Raw genomic sequence first — 20,268 nt, 5'->3', positions numbered from 1 at the left:
AGGAAAAAATATATCTTATATAGCTATTAAAATCAGGTTAATAGTATCGTCCTTCTCAATTAGTCATAGATGTTTGCTTTAGATTGATTCTATATTATACCGGTAGTATTCATATAATTATAAATAAAACACTTTACCTTGAATAAAGTAAACATGGTTAACAAAATTTTAGCGTCAAATCATCTTGGAATATTATATTGAATTGTATATTGTATTAATATGATTCTTTTACTAGCATTTGAATGTTTGAAGTTCTTGTTAAGTATTTTGAAAAGATGATTATAATAGCATTCAAATGATTTAGAAGTTGGATATTGAACTAAGTGTAACTCATGAATCAAGATTCGGGTAACAAGTTGAATCATCCGAATACCCATTAATCCGGTTACCCTTTCTCGAATTGACTACGAGAAATAAAATTCTATTACCAACAAGGAGCGAGAAAAACACCTCAAATTATAAAAGTATTCGTTCCGTACTCAGTCATACTCCTAGTATCATGAACAAGGCTAATGAGATATACATATACTCTCTAATAACAGAAATTACTATTCATGCTAAATAACCTTAGTACTGTTTGATTTGGAAGGAAATAAAACACCAAATTGAGCTCTTTTTTTTTTATAAATAATGTTATATAATTATATAGCATGTGAATTACAAAAATAAAACCCCAATTAAGTTGTTTTTTTGGGCAAAAAAAGAAAAGAAAACCATAGTTGGTTTAATAAAAGATTATGGTAGTCTAGATAATGCACACTTCTGTACTAATATATGGGGATTTTATGAATGGTACTCGTTCATTAAATGGTCAGTTCGGACTCTTTTGTAGTAGATATGGTAATAAGGGAAGTGAGCGGTGAAAAGAGAAGAAGTTTTGACAAAGTAAAAAGAAGAAGATGGTCCACGCACACATGATCTTTTCTTTTATGACACTACGTGTTCAAATCACCAAAGAACAAAAGAGTATCCCAAATTTCACATGTCAGCCTTGCTGTCTTTCATCTGTCTTCTTTACCTCTCATGTACGTATATTGGATATAACTTTATGCAGTTTGTTCCGCCTTTGTAATCTAATTCGCATATGAAGTTAAGATTAACATACTTGGTTGAATCGATGGTCGCAGACCAGCCAAAACCTCGATCCTGGCGGTCGTAGGCCATGTGCTTATTCTTTTATATATCCCTAACCTAAGCCCTTTAAGAGAGTGAGTGCATTCAAACTTGAGTATCCGAAGGTCCTCGGAAGACAAAACATTAGTGTTTCGAATAGACTTAACCGTTTTCACTATGATGCAGATCTATTTGTTCCTTAGCAGTCGACTCATGAAGATGCTTATTAAAACACACATAAAAGCGAAAACCATGTTATTAAATATTCTGCTTTTCCATTGGTATTTACATTATTAAAATGTTATTAAGATTGGTGATATCAACAACGTAAACACTTGCGGAATTTTAACTCATAATGACCTAGTCATTGTCCCATCTCACTAATTTGATTCATTACATTTTCTACTAGTTAGATGTACATATATATCGGTTTGACCAAAAAAGAAAAATATATATTGGTTAGGAGAAACCAAGATTAGATTGTACAGTACTCTGAAGTTACCTTTGTTATAAATTGCAGTTAACTAACCCAAGACAAAGAGGCACTTACAAAAAGAGTGAAAAAAGTTTGGGGGACATGTGATGAGATATAGCGATGGGTCATCAAGGAAATCTTGTATTCTTATGATAATTGCCAACCATGCTTATTTTGGGGCGTCTCTTCTTATTGCAGAAGTAGCCCCCATCTTCACGTGATCCCTTCTTCTCATTCTTTCTCTATATATCCATATACTCTTTCGTATAGTTCCTCCATCCACTCTACTCAACATGGACTCCTCTAAAATCTCATCTCTCTCTTTCTGCCTCTTCCTCATCTGCATTATCTATTTTCCCCAACATTCCCTCTCATGCGGTTCATGTAACCCCAGGAAGGGTGGAAAGCCCTCCCCTAAACCCCCAGTACACATTCCCAAACTACCAGTTCCTCCGGTGACCGTCCCTAAGCTACCGGTTCCTCCAGTGACTGTACCTAAGCTACCCGTTCCTCCAGTGACTGTACCCAAGCTACCGGTTCCTCCGGTGACCGTACCTAAGCTACCCGTTCCTCCAGTGACTGTACCTAAGCTACCGGTTCCTCCGGTGACCGTACCTAAGCTACCAGTTCCTCCAGTGACCGTTCCCAAGCTACCCGTTCCTCCGGTCACCGTCCCAGAGCTACCCGTTCCCCCGGTAACTGTCCCTAAGCTACCCGTTCCTCCGGTGACCGTCCCAAAGCTACCCGTACCTCCAGTGGTAGGTCCCAACCTGCCATTGCCACCTTTGCCAATTGTGGGTCCTATTCTACCACCGGGAACAAACCCACCAGCCACAGGAGGGAAGGATTGTCCTCCACCGGCAGGGAGCGTAAAGCCACCATCAGGGGGCGGGAAGGCGACATGTCCTATAGACACGCTGAAGTTGGGTGCGTGCGTTGACTTGTTGGGTGGTCTAGTAAAGATAGGGCTTGGGGATCCAGCAGTTAACAAATGTTGTCCGTTACTTAAAGGCCTCGTTGAAGTCGAAGCCGCGGCTTGTCTTTGCACTACCCTCAAGCTCAAAGCTCTTGACCTCAATCTTTACGTCCCTGTTGCTCTTCAGCTTCTCCTTACCTGTGGCAAAAATCCACCTCCGGGCTACACTTGTTCCATATGATAAACTCACTCCACTTATAATGGGTATGCTATTTTCCCTCTCATTTTAATTTGAACTTGAATCTTCTATAAGAAACGTATATCTTACGGCATTACACAAAGTATTCAGATCTGTGTGTCGAATCTGAATTTAAATATGGTTTTAGGTTTCAAGATATCATTCCTTTGTCAATAACATACTTTTGTTTTCTAGTTCACTAAAACGTTTAGACAACGGACACAAGTTCGGAGGTGTATATAAATAGGAAAAAGTTATTGTTTAGAGAATGTATGTTCACAAAAAAAGTTGAGTTTTTTTTAATACATGTTCGATTAATGTGCATGCAAGTGCCCTAGTACTATAACATTGTTGATGTAGATACGTAAAAAAGTTAGCTTAGCAATGTGCATAAATAATCATTATAAATATATAATATGATTACATAACAAAAATTATTTCATTTTTTTTTTTCGGTTACGCAGATACTTTGGAGACGAAAAAGTGAGAAGAGAATGGCAGAGCTCCAATCTTTCCTGTGTTTACCAATATATCATATCAAATCCTATCCCGTTGATTCTTTCCTCTATCGTTCCCTTCTGCTTGTATTATTAATTAATGTGTGATTTTTAGATTAATGATTCTTCTCTTGTATTAAAGTATGATTTGAAATTTTACTTTTTTTTTTTTGAGTTATCGAATGAATTGAACTGCCTTCAAATGATATTGTCAAAAATGAGAATACGCGTAAGATTTTAAATGGTCTTCTACTAAAACTACTTTATATTAATGAAAAGGCAAACCAATAATTTTATATTTTTTGGTCAAAATAAATAATTTTACTTTTTAAAATAATTTTACATTTTCATAATTAATATATTACATAAATGTGCGATTAAAAATATTTAAATCTATCATATATTAAATGAAATAAATGCAATGTCGAACCTAGGTTCATAAAGATTAAGACTATTGAATTATATGATCCCTGTTTGTAAATAAATCCATAGTACATTTTCTATACAAAATAGTGATAATAAAAACCGATAATACCAAACTTATAAAATACATATTTAATTTCTAATCTGCTATAAATCTCTCAGCAAAGTCACATAATTAAGTTTTCTAACAAACTATCACACCATAAAGGGGCAATGGCGAATCCATCAATATATTTTACTGGGGGCACTAAATTGTTTTTTTTTTTTTATATCTTATATGTAAAAAATATAGTTTTATATAACAGTTTATCATAAGAATATTAAAAATAACAGTTTCAAAATTTTCATTTAATTTTTAAACATATAAATGGTCCTTCATGTAGTGTTTATTTTTGAACATTATATTCATTACTTGTCTTACACTTAAATATGTAGCAAACAAGTAAAATCATTAATAGATAAATCGTTGTTTTCTTGTAGCGTACGTACTATTAATGATAGTTATTAAAATATTATCTTTCATTTATTTCGTATTTGCCAAAAGCTATTTTTTTTTAATTATATCGTCTTGCACAACAAAATCTTTTCAATCTGTTTAAAACTTTTTTTTTTAACCTACCACTTGATTGAGTATTCTATTCAATAATAAAATGTCTACTTTTCTTGCTTCAATTTATTACCATTCTTTCAATTTTATTAATAATCTCTTATAAATAACAAACCGAATCAAGCCAACCAACTTAAGCATAACTGAATTAAAACAAACCAAAATGGCTTTGATTAGAGACTTAATATTTTATTAAAATTAAAATAATCAGATAAAATTTAACTCAAAATTAAACCAAAATGCATAGCCCTAATTGTGTTTAAGAGGGGGTATTGGCAAATTTAATGAGACTAATAATGATATTAATTTATATATAATTTTTTATTTATCTTTTTTCTTTTTGCATATGTTAGTTTTATTCATTTACATTTTTCTTGTTTTGACTTATATATTTTTTTCTTTATAAATATCTCAATCTTCTAATACTATATTTTATATATTTTAATAATAAAATTTTCTATTTTTTGTTTTTTCATATGTTTTTGTTTTTGTAAGTTTATATTTTTTTTTGTTTTCATATATATATATATATATATATATATATATATGTGTATATTTCTATTAGTATTTTAATAAAGAAAATTATTAGAATCTAAAAATGCTAATTACTGACATGGCTAATCGTGATTAGTCGATTTAAATCCTTGTGGAGAGTTTGAGAAGCTTGTAGCTTATTTTATATCTATTCTAATAACAAAATTTTACATTTTTTTGGTTTTCCATATATATTTTAAGTTTACATTTTTCCTATCGTTTTTTGTTTCTTGTCTTTTATAAGTTTCTTAATTGAAAGTTATTAGAATCTAAAAATGTCAATTACTGAGATGGCTGATTCTGATTAGTAGTTTTAAATCTTATGTGGATAGCTTTAGAAACTTATACCATCTTTTTTTGAATATGTTGTTTTTTCTAAAATTTACATTTTCTTATTTTCATATCTCGTTTTTTTTTCTTTTTTTATAAGTATCTTAATTCTATATTGATGTTATTTTGTAAATTTTAATAACAAAATTTTACATTTTTTTTCGTTTTTTCGCAGTTTTTCCTTAAACTTAATGAAAGTCATAGACAAAATATGTACACGTTTGGTCAAGTACATGTGTTTCTCTTATCTATTAGTAATTTTGTTGCTTTTAATGAAGTAGTTATAGCGTAATATATTTTAACTTTTATTTTATATATTTTGATTAAATTCATATACCACCAATGATAGTTATTAATATATTATTTTTCATTTATATGATTTTTTTTTTGTCATCCGAAATTAGTTAGAGCTCAAAAGAGCCATTCCTAGGGAATGTTGTTTACATATGTGATATGAAGCGGTTTTGTATGAACTTTTCATGTCAGATTATCCGCTTTTACATTAGCACTACGAGAAATTAAAGATAAAGAAAAGGTTGAGAATTCTTGCTTGTCGCTCTGAAATTCCTCCAAATACACTGAAAACGCCGTCCATTCGGTTGGAGGAGACACCATCTTCACCAGATCAGAACAATTTGTAAAGAACGCTACCTCTTGATTATCTGTTTGGACACGACGAGTTTGTGGTGATGCCGTTTAGATTGACTAATGCACCACCAACATTTATGAGGTTGATGAATGGTGTGTTTCAGGAGTACCTTGATGAGTTTGTGATAATCTTTATTGACGACATTCTGGTGTATTCTAAGAGTTTTGAGGAACATGAGGTACACCTGAGAGTTATTCTGGAGAAGCTGGGGGAACAGAAGCTATTCGCTAAGTTGAGCAAGTGTAGTTTGTGGCAGCTGGAGAGTGGGTTCCTAGGACACTTTATTTCGGCGGCGGGGGTGTCTGTTGATCCAGAGAAGATTCAGGCTATCAGGGAATGGCCAAGGCCGAGGAATGCTACAGAGATCAGAAGTTTTCTTAGCTTAGCGGGGTATTATTGGAGATTCGTGAAGGGTTTCACGAGTATGGCTCAAGCTATGATGAAGCTGACAGGGAAGGATGTTCCCTATATGTGGTCTCCAGAGTGTGAGGAGAGTTTCGCGAAGCTTAAGGGGATGTTGACGAGCACACCAGTTTTGGCGTTGCCCGAGCAAGGCGAGCCATATACGAGGTATACAGATACATCAAGAGTGGGTCTTGGATGTGTGTTAATGAAGCATGGGAAGGTGATAGTTGAGGAAGCATGAGGGAAACTATCCTACCCATGATCTTGAGATGACTGCTGTTGTTTTTGCCTTGAAGATTTGGAGATCTTATCATTATGGCGGGAAGGTTCAGGGTTTACAGATCACAAGAGCATGAAGTACGTTTTTACTCTGCCAGAGCTGAATCTGAGACAACAAAGACGGATGGAGTTAGTGGAGGATTATGATCTGGAGATAGCTTACCATCCCGAAAAAGCTAATTTAGTTGCTGATGCTTTAAGCCGGAAGCGAGTGGCTTCGGCTCAAAAGCGTGACATGGAGTCATTGGTATACGAGATCAGTACGTTGAGATTATGTGATACTTTGCAGGAACCTTTGGGTTTGGAAGCAGCTAATCAGGAAGATCTTCTAAGCAATTGGATGAGGTACTGATTTAGGATTCCAAGATTAAGGGTTCTGAGTATCAAGTCTCTGCTAATGGGATGATTCTAGTGCACAGACGAGTATGCATGCCTAGAGACGAGAATTTGAGGCGAGAGATCTTGAGTGAGCTCATGCGAGCAAGTTTTCGATTCATCCAGGGGCGACTAAGATGTACCAGGATCTGAAACGGTATTATCACTAGGTCGAGATGAAGAAGGATGTTGCTAGTTTGGTTGCAGCTTGCGATGTGTGTTAGTTAGTGAAGGCTGAGCACCGGAATCCAAGTGGTTTATTGCAGAGTTTACCCCTTCCTGAGTGGAAATAGGATATGATTACGATGTATTTCGTGGTGGGGTTGCCTATTTCTCGGACCAAGGATGCTATATAGATTATTTATGATTGTTTGACAAAGTCAGCGGAGTTTTTGGCTATTAAGAAGACCGATAGGGCAAAGGTTTTGGCTAAGAAGTATGTGCATGAGGTAGTGAGACGTCATGGAGTACCGGTGAGTATAGTGTCAGACCGGGATCCTAAGTTCACTTAGCGTTCTAGAGGGCGTTCCAGGCAGAGATGGGCATTAATGTGCATCTGAGTACGGCTTATCATCCTTAAACGGATGGAAAATCTGAGTGGACCATTCAGACTCCTGGAGATTTGTTGAGGATGTGTGTACTAGATTGAGGTGGTCATTGAGCGGATCATTTGGCCTTACTGGAGTTTTCTTTTTTTTTTTTTTTTTTTTTTTGATAAACCCTATCGGCTATCCGGTCGGCCCCGGTAGGAACGCACCGAGGTGCTACATAGTGGACTAGTCCACCGTGTTAACGGTTAGGCCCTTACGGGCTACCACTCTGTCTATCCCGAGTTTGGAATGCCTTCCGACTAAGTGCCAGGGGGTAGTCAGGCCGCCTGCATTTCTGGCTACCAGGTAAACCAATTGGGCCAAGGCCCAACTGACAGACTTCCCAAACAAATGTGTTTTTGTTTCCAGGGAGAATCGAACTCAGGTTTGGGAGTTTCACCCTTACTGGAGTTTTCTTATAATAATAGCTACCATGCGAGTATTGGGATGGCTCCTTTTGAGGCGTTGTATGGGAGGCCATGTCGTACACTTTTATGCTGGACCCAAGTAGGGGAGATGAGTCTTTATGATAAAGGTTTCTTACAGAAGACATCAGAGAAGATTCGGGTTTTGAAGCTGACCATGAAAGAAGCCCATGATCGGTAAAAGAGTTATGCTGATAAGATGATGAGAGAGCTTAAGTTTGAGGTGGGAGATAGAATGTATCTCAAGATGGCGATTTTGAAGGGTCCTAACAAGTCTATTACTGAGAAAAAGTTGAGTCCGAGGTATATGGGTCCGTTTAGGGTTGTTGAGCGAGTTGGTTCGGTTGCTTATCGGTTAGAGTTACCAGAGGTTATGCAGGCATTTCATAAGGTTTTCCATGTGTCGATGCTGAAAAAATGCTTGCATAAGGATGATGACATGTTGGCTAAAATTCCCATAAATCTTCAGCCCAACATGACTTTGGAGGCGAGGCCAGTGAGGGTTCTCGAGAGGAAGGTTAGGCAGGATCGTTGGAAGAAGACCCCGATGATCAATGTTTTATGGGATTGTGATGGTGTTGAGGAGGAAACTAGGGAACCAGAGGCGAGGATGAAAGCGAGATTCAAGAAGTGGTTTGATAAGCAGGCGGAGGCTTGAGCTTATCATCGATGGTCCCAGTTTCAGAGTTTGAGTATTTTGTTTTGGATATTTCAATATGTGTTTCATTTAAGATTGTAACAATTGATATAATTTGGAATTTTAATAAGAAACATGAAGTTCTTATGGGTTGATGACTTGTGATGTCATGGAAAATTAAGAAACATGAAGTTCTGAAAAGGAGTTCTAAGAAAAATTAAAAAAATTGACTTATACTCGGAAGTAGAGTATGTGAAACACCTTGAGTGAATGGGATGTTTCAGATGGCCTAAGGGATTGGTCATGGTTGGGACGATGTTCCAGAGTGGGAATATGGGTGGTGAGTATGACATTGCGATGTTTCATACAAACCACGTGAGATAGTTCTAGTCGGAGATGCTTCTAGACACATAGACATGATTGCTCGGAGGGCGGTTTGGTCCTGGAAAACTCGTTAGGGAATGAATAGTTTCCCTGGTACCGAAAGCTCGTAAGGTTATATGGCCCAGAGTGTGAGTGGTATGGATATGATACCAAGAGCTCGTAAGGTTATATAGCCCAGAGTGTGAGTGGTACAGATATGATACCCATAGCTCGTAAGATCGTATGGCCCAGAGTAAGAGTGGTATGAGTATGATACCCAGAGCTCGTAAAGTCGTATGGTTCAGAGTGAGAGTGGTATGAGTGTGATACCGATAGCTCGACGGACTTTGTGGCCTGAGAGTGGGAGTGGTATGGAGTACCCTTAACTTGAAAGACTTTGTGTCTAAGAGTGGAGGGGTATGACGTGAGTTGTGAGATATGAGTCTATGATGTGAGTCTAAAGCATAGTGCCTAGATGGAGACCTCAGCTGTTGACAGTAACCGATCTATTGTTGGGTTTGTGTTGGCCGGGTTGGTCAAGAGTTGAATGGTCGTTGTGACGGTCGTGGGTTGAGGCCATTTAATATGGATTGTATCGTAAGATTCGAGGACGAATCTCTGTAAGTGGGGGAGAATTGTAACGCTCATGTTCCAAAAAAATAGAAAAATGGACGTTTATGTCAGGAATTGGAGTAGAGTCGGTTCAATTTCAGCTGGTTTACTAAAAGGGTCGATTTATTAATTAGACAAGAGGTGGTTTAATTAATTCTTGGGTTAGTAAAATACTGGTTTAATCAAATTAAACCAAGGAACCCTATTTTTTTTCTATATCACGACACCAGCCTCTTCTTCTCCTGTGTCGTGAACTGCAAAAAAAAAAAAGAGAAGAGAAAGAGAGCTAAGTTTTGTGGGAGGAAGAGTGAGCGGTTGAAGTTTGGTGAAAGGAGAGAGAGAGACAGACCAGACACGTTTTGGTAGAATAGAGTTTCGACGTATCCAATCATTTCCAAAGGTAACGAAAATTTCAGGGATTGTAGGTAAGACTTATATCTAGTTGTGGCCTTTTACGGATATTGATTTGAGTCAATATTCTAAGAGTTATCTCTTTTTTCGTGAGCTATTCTGTTTCAGACGCGTTTTGGATCGGTGTGTATTCAAAGAGAGATCGTGAGGGAACCCTTTGTCTGAACGTTACGAAATTTTGTGGTTAGCAAATCAGGACATTTAGGAGAAGCTATTCAACAGTGGGATTTGAAATTGGATGGTTAGATCTCGTTTCGTAATCCCATATTTTAGGCTGATCTGATTTTTTCAGAATTTTACAGTTTGGTTTAAATGATGTTTTGATTGTTGTGGTTGGCTATAGGGTGATTTGAGTTACTGTTGACGTGAGGAAAAAGACAACTGTGGTTGTGTGGTGTTGTTCTTTGTTCAAAAATCATCCCTAAGCCGAGGTGAGTGCGTGACCATGAGATTGTTTGTTGTGACGTGTAGGTTGGATTTTTGATGGATCCAGAATTGAAATCCGTGAGATGGTTGTGTTATTGGATGATTGTCATTGGTTTTGTTTATTTTCATGAATTATGTGTTGATTTGTGATCTTAGTTGCTTGTGAGTATAGCTCGTAGATGGGAGGATCGCCTCATTAAATATTTATTGAAATACTTATGCATCTCTTTTCTTGGTGCAAGTAAAAATAAAGTGTGATCATGGAATCATGGCGAGTAGAGGAGGATGATCTATGGTCTTGTTGGTGTCATTTTATTATTTTAGTATGATGGAATCTTGGATTAGAAGTTGTTAGAATTGTTAAATAATTTATTGGTTTATGTTGGTTAATTTATAATAGGTGGAATTTGGATTCTTGATATGAGTTGTGTTGTTTTGGCATGATTTTTAATTGGACAAATTAATTAATATTTATGGGGATATTAGTTAATTAATTAAAAAAAATGGGTCGGGTTGTTTCATATTTGGCCTTATATGTTACCAAAGTGCACTTATCTTTTCGGTCAAACGTCCTGAGAGAACTCCCTAGTTAAGGGTGCTTGAGCTGGAAAATTTCAGGATGGATGATCATCTGGGAAGTGATTGTCGAGACCGTGTGAGTAAGGACAAAAACGGAGAAAGATGATTTGGTGGTTTGATCGACGAGCTTTCATAATTGATATGCTCAAATATTCTCTACCACGATCTGATTGAAGAGCTTTTGTAATTGATTTGCCAAATTGAATTTGTACTTCATTCTCGAACTCCTTGAACTTTTCAAAAGATTCTGAATTATGCTTCATTAAATACATATAGCCATATCAATTGAAATCATCATTAAATGTGATGAAGTACTGGTAATTTCCTCTTGCGCTTGTATTCATTGGTAGCCTTAGACCTATTATCAAGGATCCGCTCCGATCCGCTCCAAAAAGTAGGATATTTGGGTGGGTTGGATCCGGATCCGGATAGTGAAATTGTTGATGCGTCCAGATCCGGATCCGAATACTTCATAAAATGAAACTTGGTAGCCGGATCCGGGGTATACATAGCACATACCTATATATTGTAGGTTGGGCCTATACATTTACTTATATAGCATGTTGGGCCTATTATTAATTATAATATTTTAAAGCCCAAATACATTTATTCATCTAGCCATAAACGTGATAATGAGATAAAATTAGAGTCCCATGATTGGACCAATGTTTTTTCCAAGCGACATCATTTGGATATTAGAGTGGTACTTTTTTGTCGTACTTTTTATAATATTTCTTTCGTCGTACTTTTTTTTTCTCAGTTCTTGTTTTCTTTTTGCTGTTATTGTAACCACCACTACTTCATCTTTCTGCCATGGCTGTAATTGGTTATGCGAGTGACGATCCAAGACAGAAAACAGTTGGTGAGACTCGATGGCCGGCCGTTTCAACCTCCACAACCGTTTCAATGATCCATGTGGTTTACCGATTCCATCTTTGATGGTGACGGCTCTGTTAAACATACTATTGTTACTTCTCTGATTTAGACCGAAATGCAAGCGGCCGCGTAGTTGCTTCGGAAGAGAATAAGAGAAGAATAAAGATTATTTTTTTCCTCAGATTTTATTTAAAAAAATAAAAATAAATCGGATCTGGATATCGACGGATATCAGGATTTTTTATGGATACCCGAAATCCGGATATCCGGGATATGCGGATCTAGATTTCAAAACTATAGATCCGCCCAGATCAGGCCCAAGCATACTTATTAGCCCATATACATCTGCATGTATAAGGCCCAACAAGTCACTAGCCTTCTCACCGTGTCCAGTAAATGGGGCTTAAGTCATTTTTTTCCAGCAAACAAGATTCAGATGTCTCATAAGATTCATAGTCAAATGAGTTCAAAAATCCATCCATATGAAGCTTATGAATGTGATTCTCGTTTATATGGCCCAAAAGACAATCCTAAAGAAACGTTTGTTCTTGGTACTAGACTTAAACTTCTTGGTACAAATGTAAAAAAAAAAAATATCATCTCGATCAAATGAATAACACTTGTTCTTGATCGAAAAGGGAAAATCTTCCATGTCCAAACATAAAACGGAGATGATTTTCTTGTTTATAGCAGGAACATAATAGCAGTTCTTAAGCTCCAAAACCCTGAACGTAAAGACAACGAAGATGTTCCCACGGCTAATGCAGAACTTTTGCTCCATTAGCCACACGTATGTCCACTTGTCCTTTCTCCAGAGTCTTATTGTTGTTTAGGCCATGCACATTTACACAAATGTGAGCACCACAGCTGGTATCTAATACCTAAGGAGTAGAATCAGAAGTAGTAACACTTACTTTTATAACATAGAAATTCAAAAAAGAAATCTTGAATGTTTTCTTCTTTTCCAGATCTTTTAAGTATTCAAGAGGGTTTGATCCAATCAATATGTCCTTCTCAAAGACATCTCCAAATGAATAATAACTTTGAGGGTTTGACATAACTGTCGAAAAAAGAAAAGCACTAGTTAATATGATGTTCATAAACTTTAGAATTATCAGCAATGAAGAAAACTAACATTATACTCAAAACAAAATTTCCTCTAATGAGTACAATTAATGATCAAAGATCCATATTTCACAAGAATCCTAGTGAGCTTTGGTTCCACCCCCTGAATATCTAGCTATTCAGGTAAGCAACACCTTGCTAATTATATGCAAAGAGTTTGTAGTTCTTTGATTCCAAATTCTATATGCATATAACTTTGAACATGTAAGAAGTTCGACAATCTCTATTTTACACGCCATTTTTAAAAAAATAACTTTGCATTCTTTAAACTTATCTCTGCATTTTAACAAGTTGATGTTTTAGGAAAACCTATTTTAGTTATTGTCTCTTACATCTTGAAAGGTGTTTTTTCCTCAAGTTTAAATATTGAGGAGTTTACATATAGTTAATTTGCATTGTTATTATCTTGCAAGAAAATTGTATAATTCTCTTCAATCAATGTTACTCTGCTCATTAACCTTCTAACCATAAAATCAGAGAGTATTTTAATGTGGACACCCGTATGTACAAAAGACTGATACAAGGAAAAACACTACAAATAGTATCAATGGGGAAAACAGTGTAAAGGAACAAATCTAAAGCATGAATAACGATTCTTAGAAGATGAAGTTGATATCAAACCTATACAAACAGAAAATTTCATAGTTAAGGCTTAGAAATCGTCAGGGTAAGTACGTGACCATCATCTGCATCAATCCATATAAGAATACGATCAGCACAATCTTTTTTTTGGGTAAGCAAAGTAACCAAAATGGATAATACAATTTACTACATCAACATGATTCAGCTACACATAAAAGCTCAAAAGACGAAATGGTAACAACTCCTCTTTTTTTGCATTTTCAAATGCTCAAGGCCGCACAAAGTCTAACTATTTCGAAAGATACAATGAGTTATATTTTTTCCAGCAATTCTTCTTTACTCTTTCTGTCTTCCTTCTCCCTCCAACACACTTTCATGTTTCTCCTCTTTCATTTTCCTTTTGTTTTTGGTCTTCCCATTTTTTAACGTTTAAACAAATTTCCCAAGGCAATTTTATTATTTCTTATAAAGAGGCGAGAGATAATTTTAAAACATGACATTGTATTTCAAGTTCCCTCTATAATTACTCTCTCCATATCTACTAACATCTCTTTTGCTTAACTTCTAACAGCGCGTACATGGAAAACAGTCTAGATCCTAAAAGATCCGAATCCCCTGCTTTTTTTACTTTAACCATTGAGATCCCCATAGGAAATGACGTTGTAAGAGGCTACTGACGACAAAAAATACTACGCTTTATTAGTTATCTCCAACGACTCTTTACTCAAATATCATCTTCCATGTCTGTTTCGATCTCCACACAGTCTCCGTAAACTTCCTCATGTAATGTTCATGATTGCACGAGAAAAATTAACAGAGAAGAAAAAAATTGTTAGCTACAATGCATCGAAAGCTTGTGTCCAACTTATTGTACAATGATCTAGTTTTCTAGACTTTAAAAAAGAAAGACAAAACAATTAAACGCATTTAGAAAGGGATCAAACATTATTCACCATGTGACATATAGGAAATTTAAGGAACCATAGACGTTAATTCTTGGGAGTGTCTTTTCCCATCATTATGTTATATGCTCAGAACATAGAGGATAATAAGAGAAGAAGATTTACTAACATATCTCAAGTTGTGGCTATGAACTGAATATACTTTCAATTATTCTAGTGGCTGCAAAACAAAGAGCTGAATCTAAAAGTTCAGTTAATGATTGTTAAGATATCAACATTAAGAAAACAATCCTCTTGCAAACCATTTATAAACTATGGAATGAAAGATTACACCAATCTGAATCTCGCCCAGTTGATGCGTTAATTCGCAGATCAAACTATTCACGCTTGTGTTATCTCCATCTCTACCTCGACAGTGATGATTCATCATGGCTCCAAATTGTATCTCTCATTGCTCCATTTGTTTCAATCCTATATATAAGGCTTCCCTTCGTAAAAACCTGCTTCACATTGTTAAGCTCTTTAACTCTGTTTTGGATTTTCATTTTGATTTAAAACAAAAAACAGTCCTTTGTAAAAGCCAAAAAGTTTCTTTAATTGCAGCTATATTAACATTTATCCCAAAAAAAAAAACACAAGAGAAAACTGAAATAAGATTGATGCCTGAAAATAGTCCTCTGTAAAGTACTCCATTTGCAAAACTGTGGAACAAATAAAACGCTCCCAAATCCATGACCAAGAAACGAAGCATCGATCATCGGGCCATCGGTTAATTTTGTTATCAGTGAAGAGTCAAGAGAAAAACGGAACCAAACCTTGATCAGCTTCTTTGATTTTGTGATACATAGATGTAGCAGTTTTTCCGGATGCAACAGCTGCAAAACAACTAAATAAGTGGAGCTCCATCACTGAAAAAAATATTTATGGCAAGGCGTATATAGTTGGTATATATATATTATCACCACTCACCAGAAACGTGACAGTTTCATCGGAGGCAACCACCAATTCACCAAATCCCACTTTCACAATCCAAAACCAAAATAGATTAAAACCAAACCGTTATCGAATTTTGTTTTCTTTTATACCTTGATAATTGGAAATAGGGCAAGCAGTGCCATGCCTACTCCTTTGGAAAAAAGGCAACCGCCTAAGGCCACATGTTATCTACTAATTTTTAGGCTACATCTTGCTTTTGCTTTTCAGTCCAATGGTTTGTTTTTATCATCAAATAGTATTGCCGTGAGTTCGAGTCGTGACACTGCTAACATTTTCTAATAGGACCAACTTTTTTTGACAATATAGAAATTTCTACATATATAATATAGTTTTATTTAACCATTACAAAAACCTTAGATTATATTTTCATTATTAGTTTTTCTAATAATAATTTATAGGCCACATTTAAATTTTTTGCCATAGGCCTCTCCAGTTGTAGGCACGGCACTGAGGGCAAGTAGCCTCAGCCGGAGTAACGGCACCCTATGTAAGTGAAGGGTGAAGGCGGAGGCCAAGAACATACCACGAGCACTTGTTTTGAGGGAGACGAAACAATGTTTTTAATTCTGCGTTTTTAACCTAAGTATAACGCTTAGTCACGTAGTAAAATGGAAGAGGGAGCGTAATCATCAAAACACAACACATGAAATAAATGCTAATATATCAAATTTAAAGCATTTTTTATGTCGATATCTTGTTTTTTTTTTTCAAGTACACATGGCAGTCATATAGGTGCTGACGTGGCAAGCAGATGGAGAGAGATAGCCTTCTTTCATATATATGATTCATTTAGAGTTTTAAGCTAGCTAATTCATCAAAATATTTATGCCGAGATCTTTTTCATCTAAATTCTATCAGATTATGATGTCAACGTGTAGATTCATCACATAGGTAAAATAAGATTTCACGAAAAGAAATTTAGTTATTTATATAGTCTTTTTTTTCTTTTGTTTTTTTTTTTAGGTCTAATATAACTAATACATTAATATTTTGAATCAGTTTATACGTTTTTCTCAGATAGTATACATGAGCATGTTTCTTTTCTAGAAGAACGGGTTTTGAGAAAATTAAAATCTAGATTCTTAGTTTGGAATATTATTCAAACTATATAAAAAGATATACTCCCTCTGTTCCTTAAAAATTGATGTTTTAGCTTTGTTGTTTGTTCCACAAAGATTGATTTTCTAACATTTTTATTTTATTTTTATTGACTTATAATAATATATATTGTAAACTTCAAGGTACAATGATTATAAATCATTAACTTTTTTAGACTACTATTGGTTGATAATTATTAAAATTATTTTTGATTAAAAACAATGTGAAAATGATTAAATAATGATTGAATTCTTAATATGTGTGGAAACTCCAAAACATCAAACTATTAGGAACAGAGGGAATATATATTTTTTTGGGTACTTGTTCAACCTATGTAAAAAGGTTTATGTTGCAAAATTCAAGCATTATTGGATATTTTAAAATAGCCCCTAAAGCATGAAAACTCAGATGCATAGAAAAGTCTACGAGATACAACAAGCTTGAAGCTTTGTGATCGTAAATAATCGATCCAAGCAAAGATCACTTAACTTTTTGTGAAAAGCCAAAACATAATAAAATAATAATAGAATAATGAGAGAGTCCGGAGAAGAAGGGTAGACAAAGAGACCTCCGTCCCGGCAAAGACGGGCTGTAACCTTCTTTTCCTACTACACTGTCCCCACCACCCACATGCCTCCATGTTCTCTTTTTTCTCGTCCCAACATTTTCTTTTTCTTTAGTACTGTAAACATTAACATCGCTTATAACAAATTTTGGTCGATAAACTTTTTAAAATGTTTTTAATCAAGACATAAATACTAATTCATTATTTCATACTAATGTTATTATCGTATTACTATCTAAGTTTGAATATGATAAGATGCATAATAAAACAAAAAATATTTATAAATGTTTTTTTTGTTTTATTTAATAATTCATTTGCTTGAAGAATTTCTTTATTTAAGAGTAAAATTGAATGGTAATATTTATTAAGAAATATATGAGAAACCAAACTAAAAATATTTCTAAGGTAATATTTATTTTTAATGAATTAATTAAGATAATCCTGACATGATTTCTCATGTTTATAGTTTTGTGATTGCCTATATTATTCATTTCAGAAACTATGTACCAATTTACCCTACCAGCAAAAAAAAAGCACATATGTATACGATTCATAACTTGTATCAGGGAAAAGTTTATTTTTTCTATAAAAGGATAGAATTTTGACCAAACAATATGTCCTAAAAATGCCATCTGCAAAGTGAGTGACTACTCTTCATGAAACAAAATCACAAAATCAATTTGAAAAACAAGACAATTCAAAAATCATATTATTTTCTAAAATGTCAAAATCTCATAGCATACGAAGTACACCCACTACTTACTAGCAACCACAAAGAAACACACCTAGAACAATACAAGGTGTTTTGGCAAAGATGAATGCCGGGATACAGTGGGAAAGATTATGAAGATTAAAAGCTTGGACATGGGACTACCAGAAAAACCAAGGATCAATAGCAAAGACACCATCTTCTTTTCGACATTAGTGAAAACAAGAACGATTAATATCTGGGGGACAAAGCTCTAGTGTCTAATTACAAATCTCTAGTGTCTAAATACTAGGCGAATTATTTTGTTTAATTTCTTAGCGTTACCGTTCCGTTTCTAGGGACTCTCGAGGGGAGTTTAAGATCAACTCTACAAAACGTAGAAAAACGATGGATTTTTTTTTTTTTTTTTTTTTTTTTTTTTTTTTTTTTTTTGTGCAAAGAGAAAAACTAGATGGATAAAGTCACCTTTTGTTTGGGTAATTGACACTTGTGTTGGGGAAGTCATGTTACCTGATTACAAGAAGCACTTGTGAATATAGTGGTCATGAGACCAAAAGAAGCAAATTTCCTCCACCCAATTGTCTGATTAGTTGTAATCTTCAACACAAATATCTGTATTGACGATTTTTCTTTACAGTCATTGTCATAACAATATATTTCATTTATTTTGCTGATTCCCTAGTTATTTGATTTCATAATCGAACCAATATTAATTATTCTTGTACAATAGGAGTATTTGGTATGTATTATACATTAACTAGTAATTTGAGTACAAACTTTCAAAAAAAAAAAAAAATACTACTCCCTCTATTAAAAAAAATAGGATGTTTTGAAGATTTTTTTTTGTTTCAAAATATAAGATGTTTCACAAATTTCTAATGAACTTTTAAATACATTTGATGTTTTATGACCATTTGTATTCTGAAGTCTTTTATATCATTGGTTAGATTTTTTAAAATTAAATATTAAATGATTGTTTTTATGAGAAAATTAATTTTTTTAAAATGTGTGCTTTTAACTTAAACATCCTATATTTTGGAATAGTGGGAGTACCAGTTAATTCATCCATGGCCATTGATTAAAAAAATATTCTGTTTTTTTTTTTTTAAAGAAAACATATTATGTTAATTATTGTATTTACTATCTAGTCATCTTTCTTATTTGAATAATATATATTTATTTCATTTACATCAAATATGTTTTTAAATATTATAATTAATAATGCACTAAAAAAATTAACTAGTCTGTTTGAGATTAGAAATGATATTTTGAATTTAAAATATTTATAATTGTTAGAGGTGTCATCAACTACATTATTAATTACATGGCAAGGATTTTCTTTTTCTATGAATTATTATATGTCATTACATTATATTATTTCACATAATATCGAATAAAACCATATTATGAAAAACTGACTCGGACTAGACAAATACCACACATGCAAATGTAACTAAAAAATAAATAAATATTAAATTACTTATGAATACAAATATTTGTTAAAGCAGAAAAAAAAGGGCCAATATTCTCCTCGGGATTGGTGCTGTAAAAGAATGACCCTTCTCTTCCCTTGTCTCCTATAAATATCTTTCTATCGAGTATCTTCCTTCTCACAACTTCAACTTCTCTATTTCTCCAAATTACCGTTTTGCCCCTCTCTCCCTCTTCCTCAATTAGGGTTTCGTCTACTCTACGTGACCCTCTCTGTATTCTTCCACAGCTTTCTTGAACTGCAAAACTTCTTCAGATTTGTTTTTTTTATATATATGTCTTACGCATAAAATAGTGTTTTTGTTCACATCTCTGCTCGATTGATTTGCGGTTCAATAAAGCTGTGGGAAGATACGGACAGAGTCAAAGAATTTTCTAAATTTCTTTCATATATGCACGCATGACTCTATTAATCAGATCTTATCACAGATCTTTCATTTACGTGTTTTTGTTTTATTCTCTTTGTTATTGTTATGACTATCAACTTTATAGGTAAGTAGATTCAAGATTCCGATCTCTAAATAAGTTTTGTTAGTTTGATTCATTGTTGGAAAAACCCTAATTTCTTTATACGGGTCTAATCGATGTTTCTGAATATATTACTTATAAATCTGTTTTTGAAATGGGATCTATTACTTTTGTATAATTTAATAATATTGGTATGGGAAGATTGTGATGGTTGTCTCATGAAAATGGTTTAGATCTATGATCTCTAGATCTGTCTATATATTACATATATATATATATATTACATATATATATATTTATATATATATATATATAACAAGAATTCGTTTCATCTATAATACTCTAGTTGCTTGATGGATATCTTATTTTATGACCATTTAGCTTTTGTAAATTTGTTAAGGTCAAAAACTTTTCATAAGATAGCTAAATATACGGAGCATATAATTGATAAGCAAATCTTGTTTGGTTGATGAGTTAATAATGTGGTACTGGACCACATTTTAAATAGTCATGATGTTAGAGGAAGTAGTAGCAAAGTAGGTTATTGGGTCGATTCACATTATTTGTAATGC

At 34.2% G+C, this 20,268-nt stretch overlaps 1 protein-coding gene and 2 long non-coding RNA genes across 4 annotated transcripts; 2 read left to right on the top strand and 1 right to left on the bottom strand.

The window, feature by feature from the left end:
* The first annotated feature begins 1,759 nt into the window (after positions 1–1,759).
* LOC9319837 (36.4 kDa proline-rich protein) lies at positions 1,760–3,433 on the top strand. Its single transcript, XM_021032191.1, has 2 exons — positions 1,760–2,768; positions 3,207–3,433. Exon 1 carries the CDS (start codon positions 1,882–1,884, stop codon positions 2,743–2,745), a length of 864 nt encoding a protein of 287 aa, XP_020887850.1. The 5' UTR covers positions 1,760–1,881; the 3' UTR covers positions 2,746–2,768; positions 3,207–3,433.
* Positions 3,434–9,768: 6,335 nt separating this feature from the next.
* LOC110230532 lies at positions 9,769–10,453 on the top strand. Of its 2 annotated transcripts, XR_002333646.1 has the most exons (3): positions 9,769–9,893; positions 9,988–10,120; positions 10,223–10,453. It is a non-coding gene; the product is annotated as an uncharacterized LOC110230532 (long non-coding RNA). The 2 variants fall into 2 exon arrangements; XR_002333645.1 differs by having other exon boundaries at positions 9,769–10,120.
* Positions 10,454–14,646: 4,193 nt separating this feature from the next.
* Positions 14,647–15,594, bottom strand: LOC110230416. Its single transcript, XR_002333522.1, has 3 exons — positions 15,339–15,594; positions 15,185–15,255; positions 14,647–14,869 (listed from the first exon to the last, which is right to left on the bottom strand). It is a non-coding gene; the product is annotated as an uncharacterized LOC110230416 (long non-coding RNA).
* Between the last annotated feature and the right edge of the window lie 4,674 nt (positions 15,595–20,268).

Source organism: Arabidopsis lyrata (assembly GCF_000004255.2).
Source record: "Arabidopsis lyrata subsp. lyrata unplaced genomic scaffold ARALYscaffold_3, whole genome shotgun sequence".
In the NCBI taxonomy this organism is placed as follows: Eukaryota; Viridiplantae; Streptophyta; class Magnoliopsida; order Brassicales; family Brassicaceae; genus Arabidopsis; species Arabidopsis lyrata.
The sequence above is the reverse complement of the archived record's forward strand: the minus strand, read 5'-3'. Positions and strand labels throughout refer to the sequence as shown.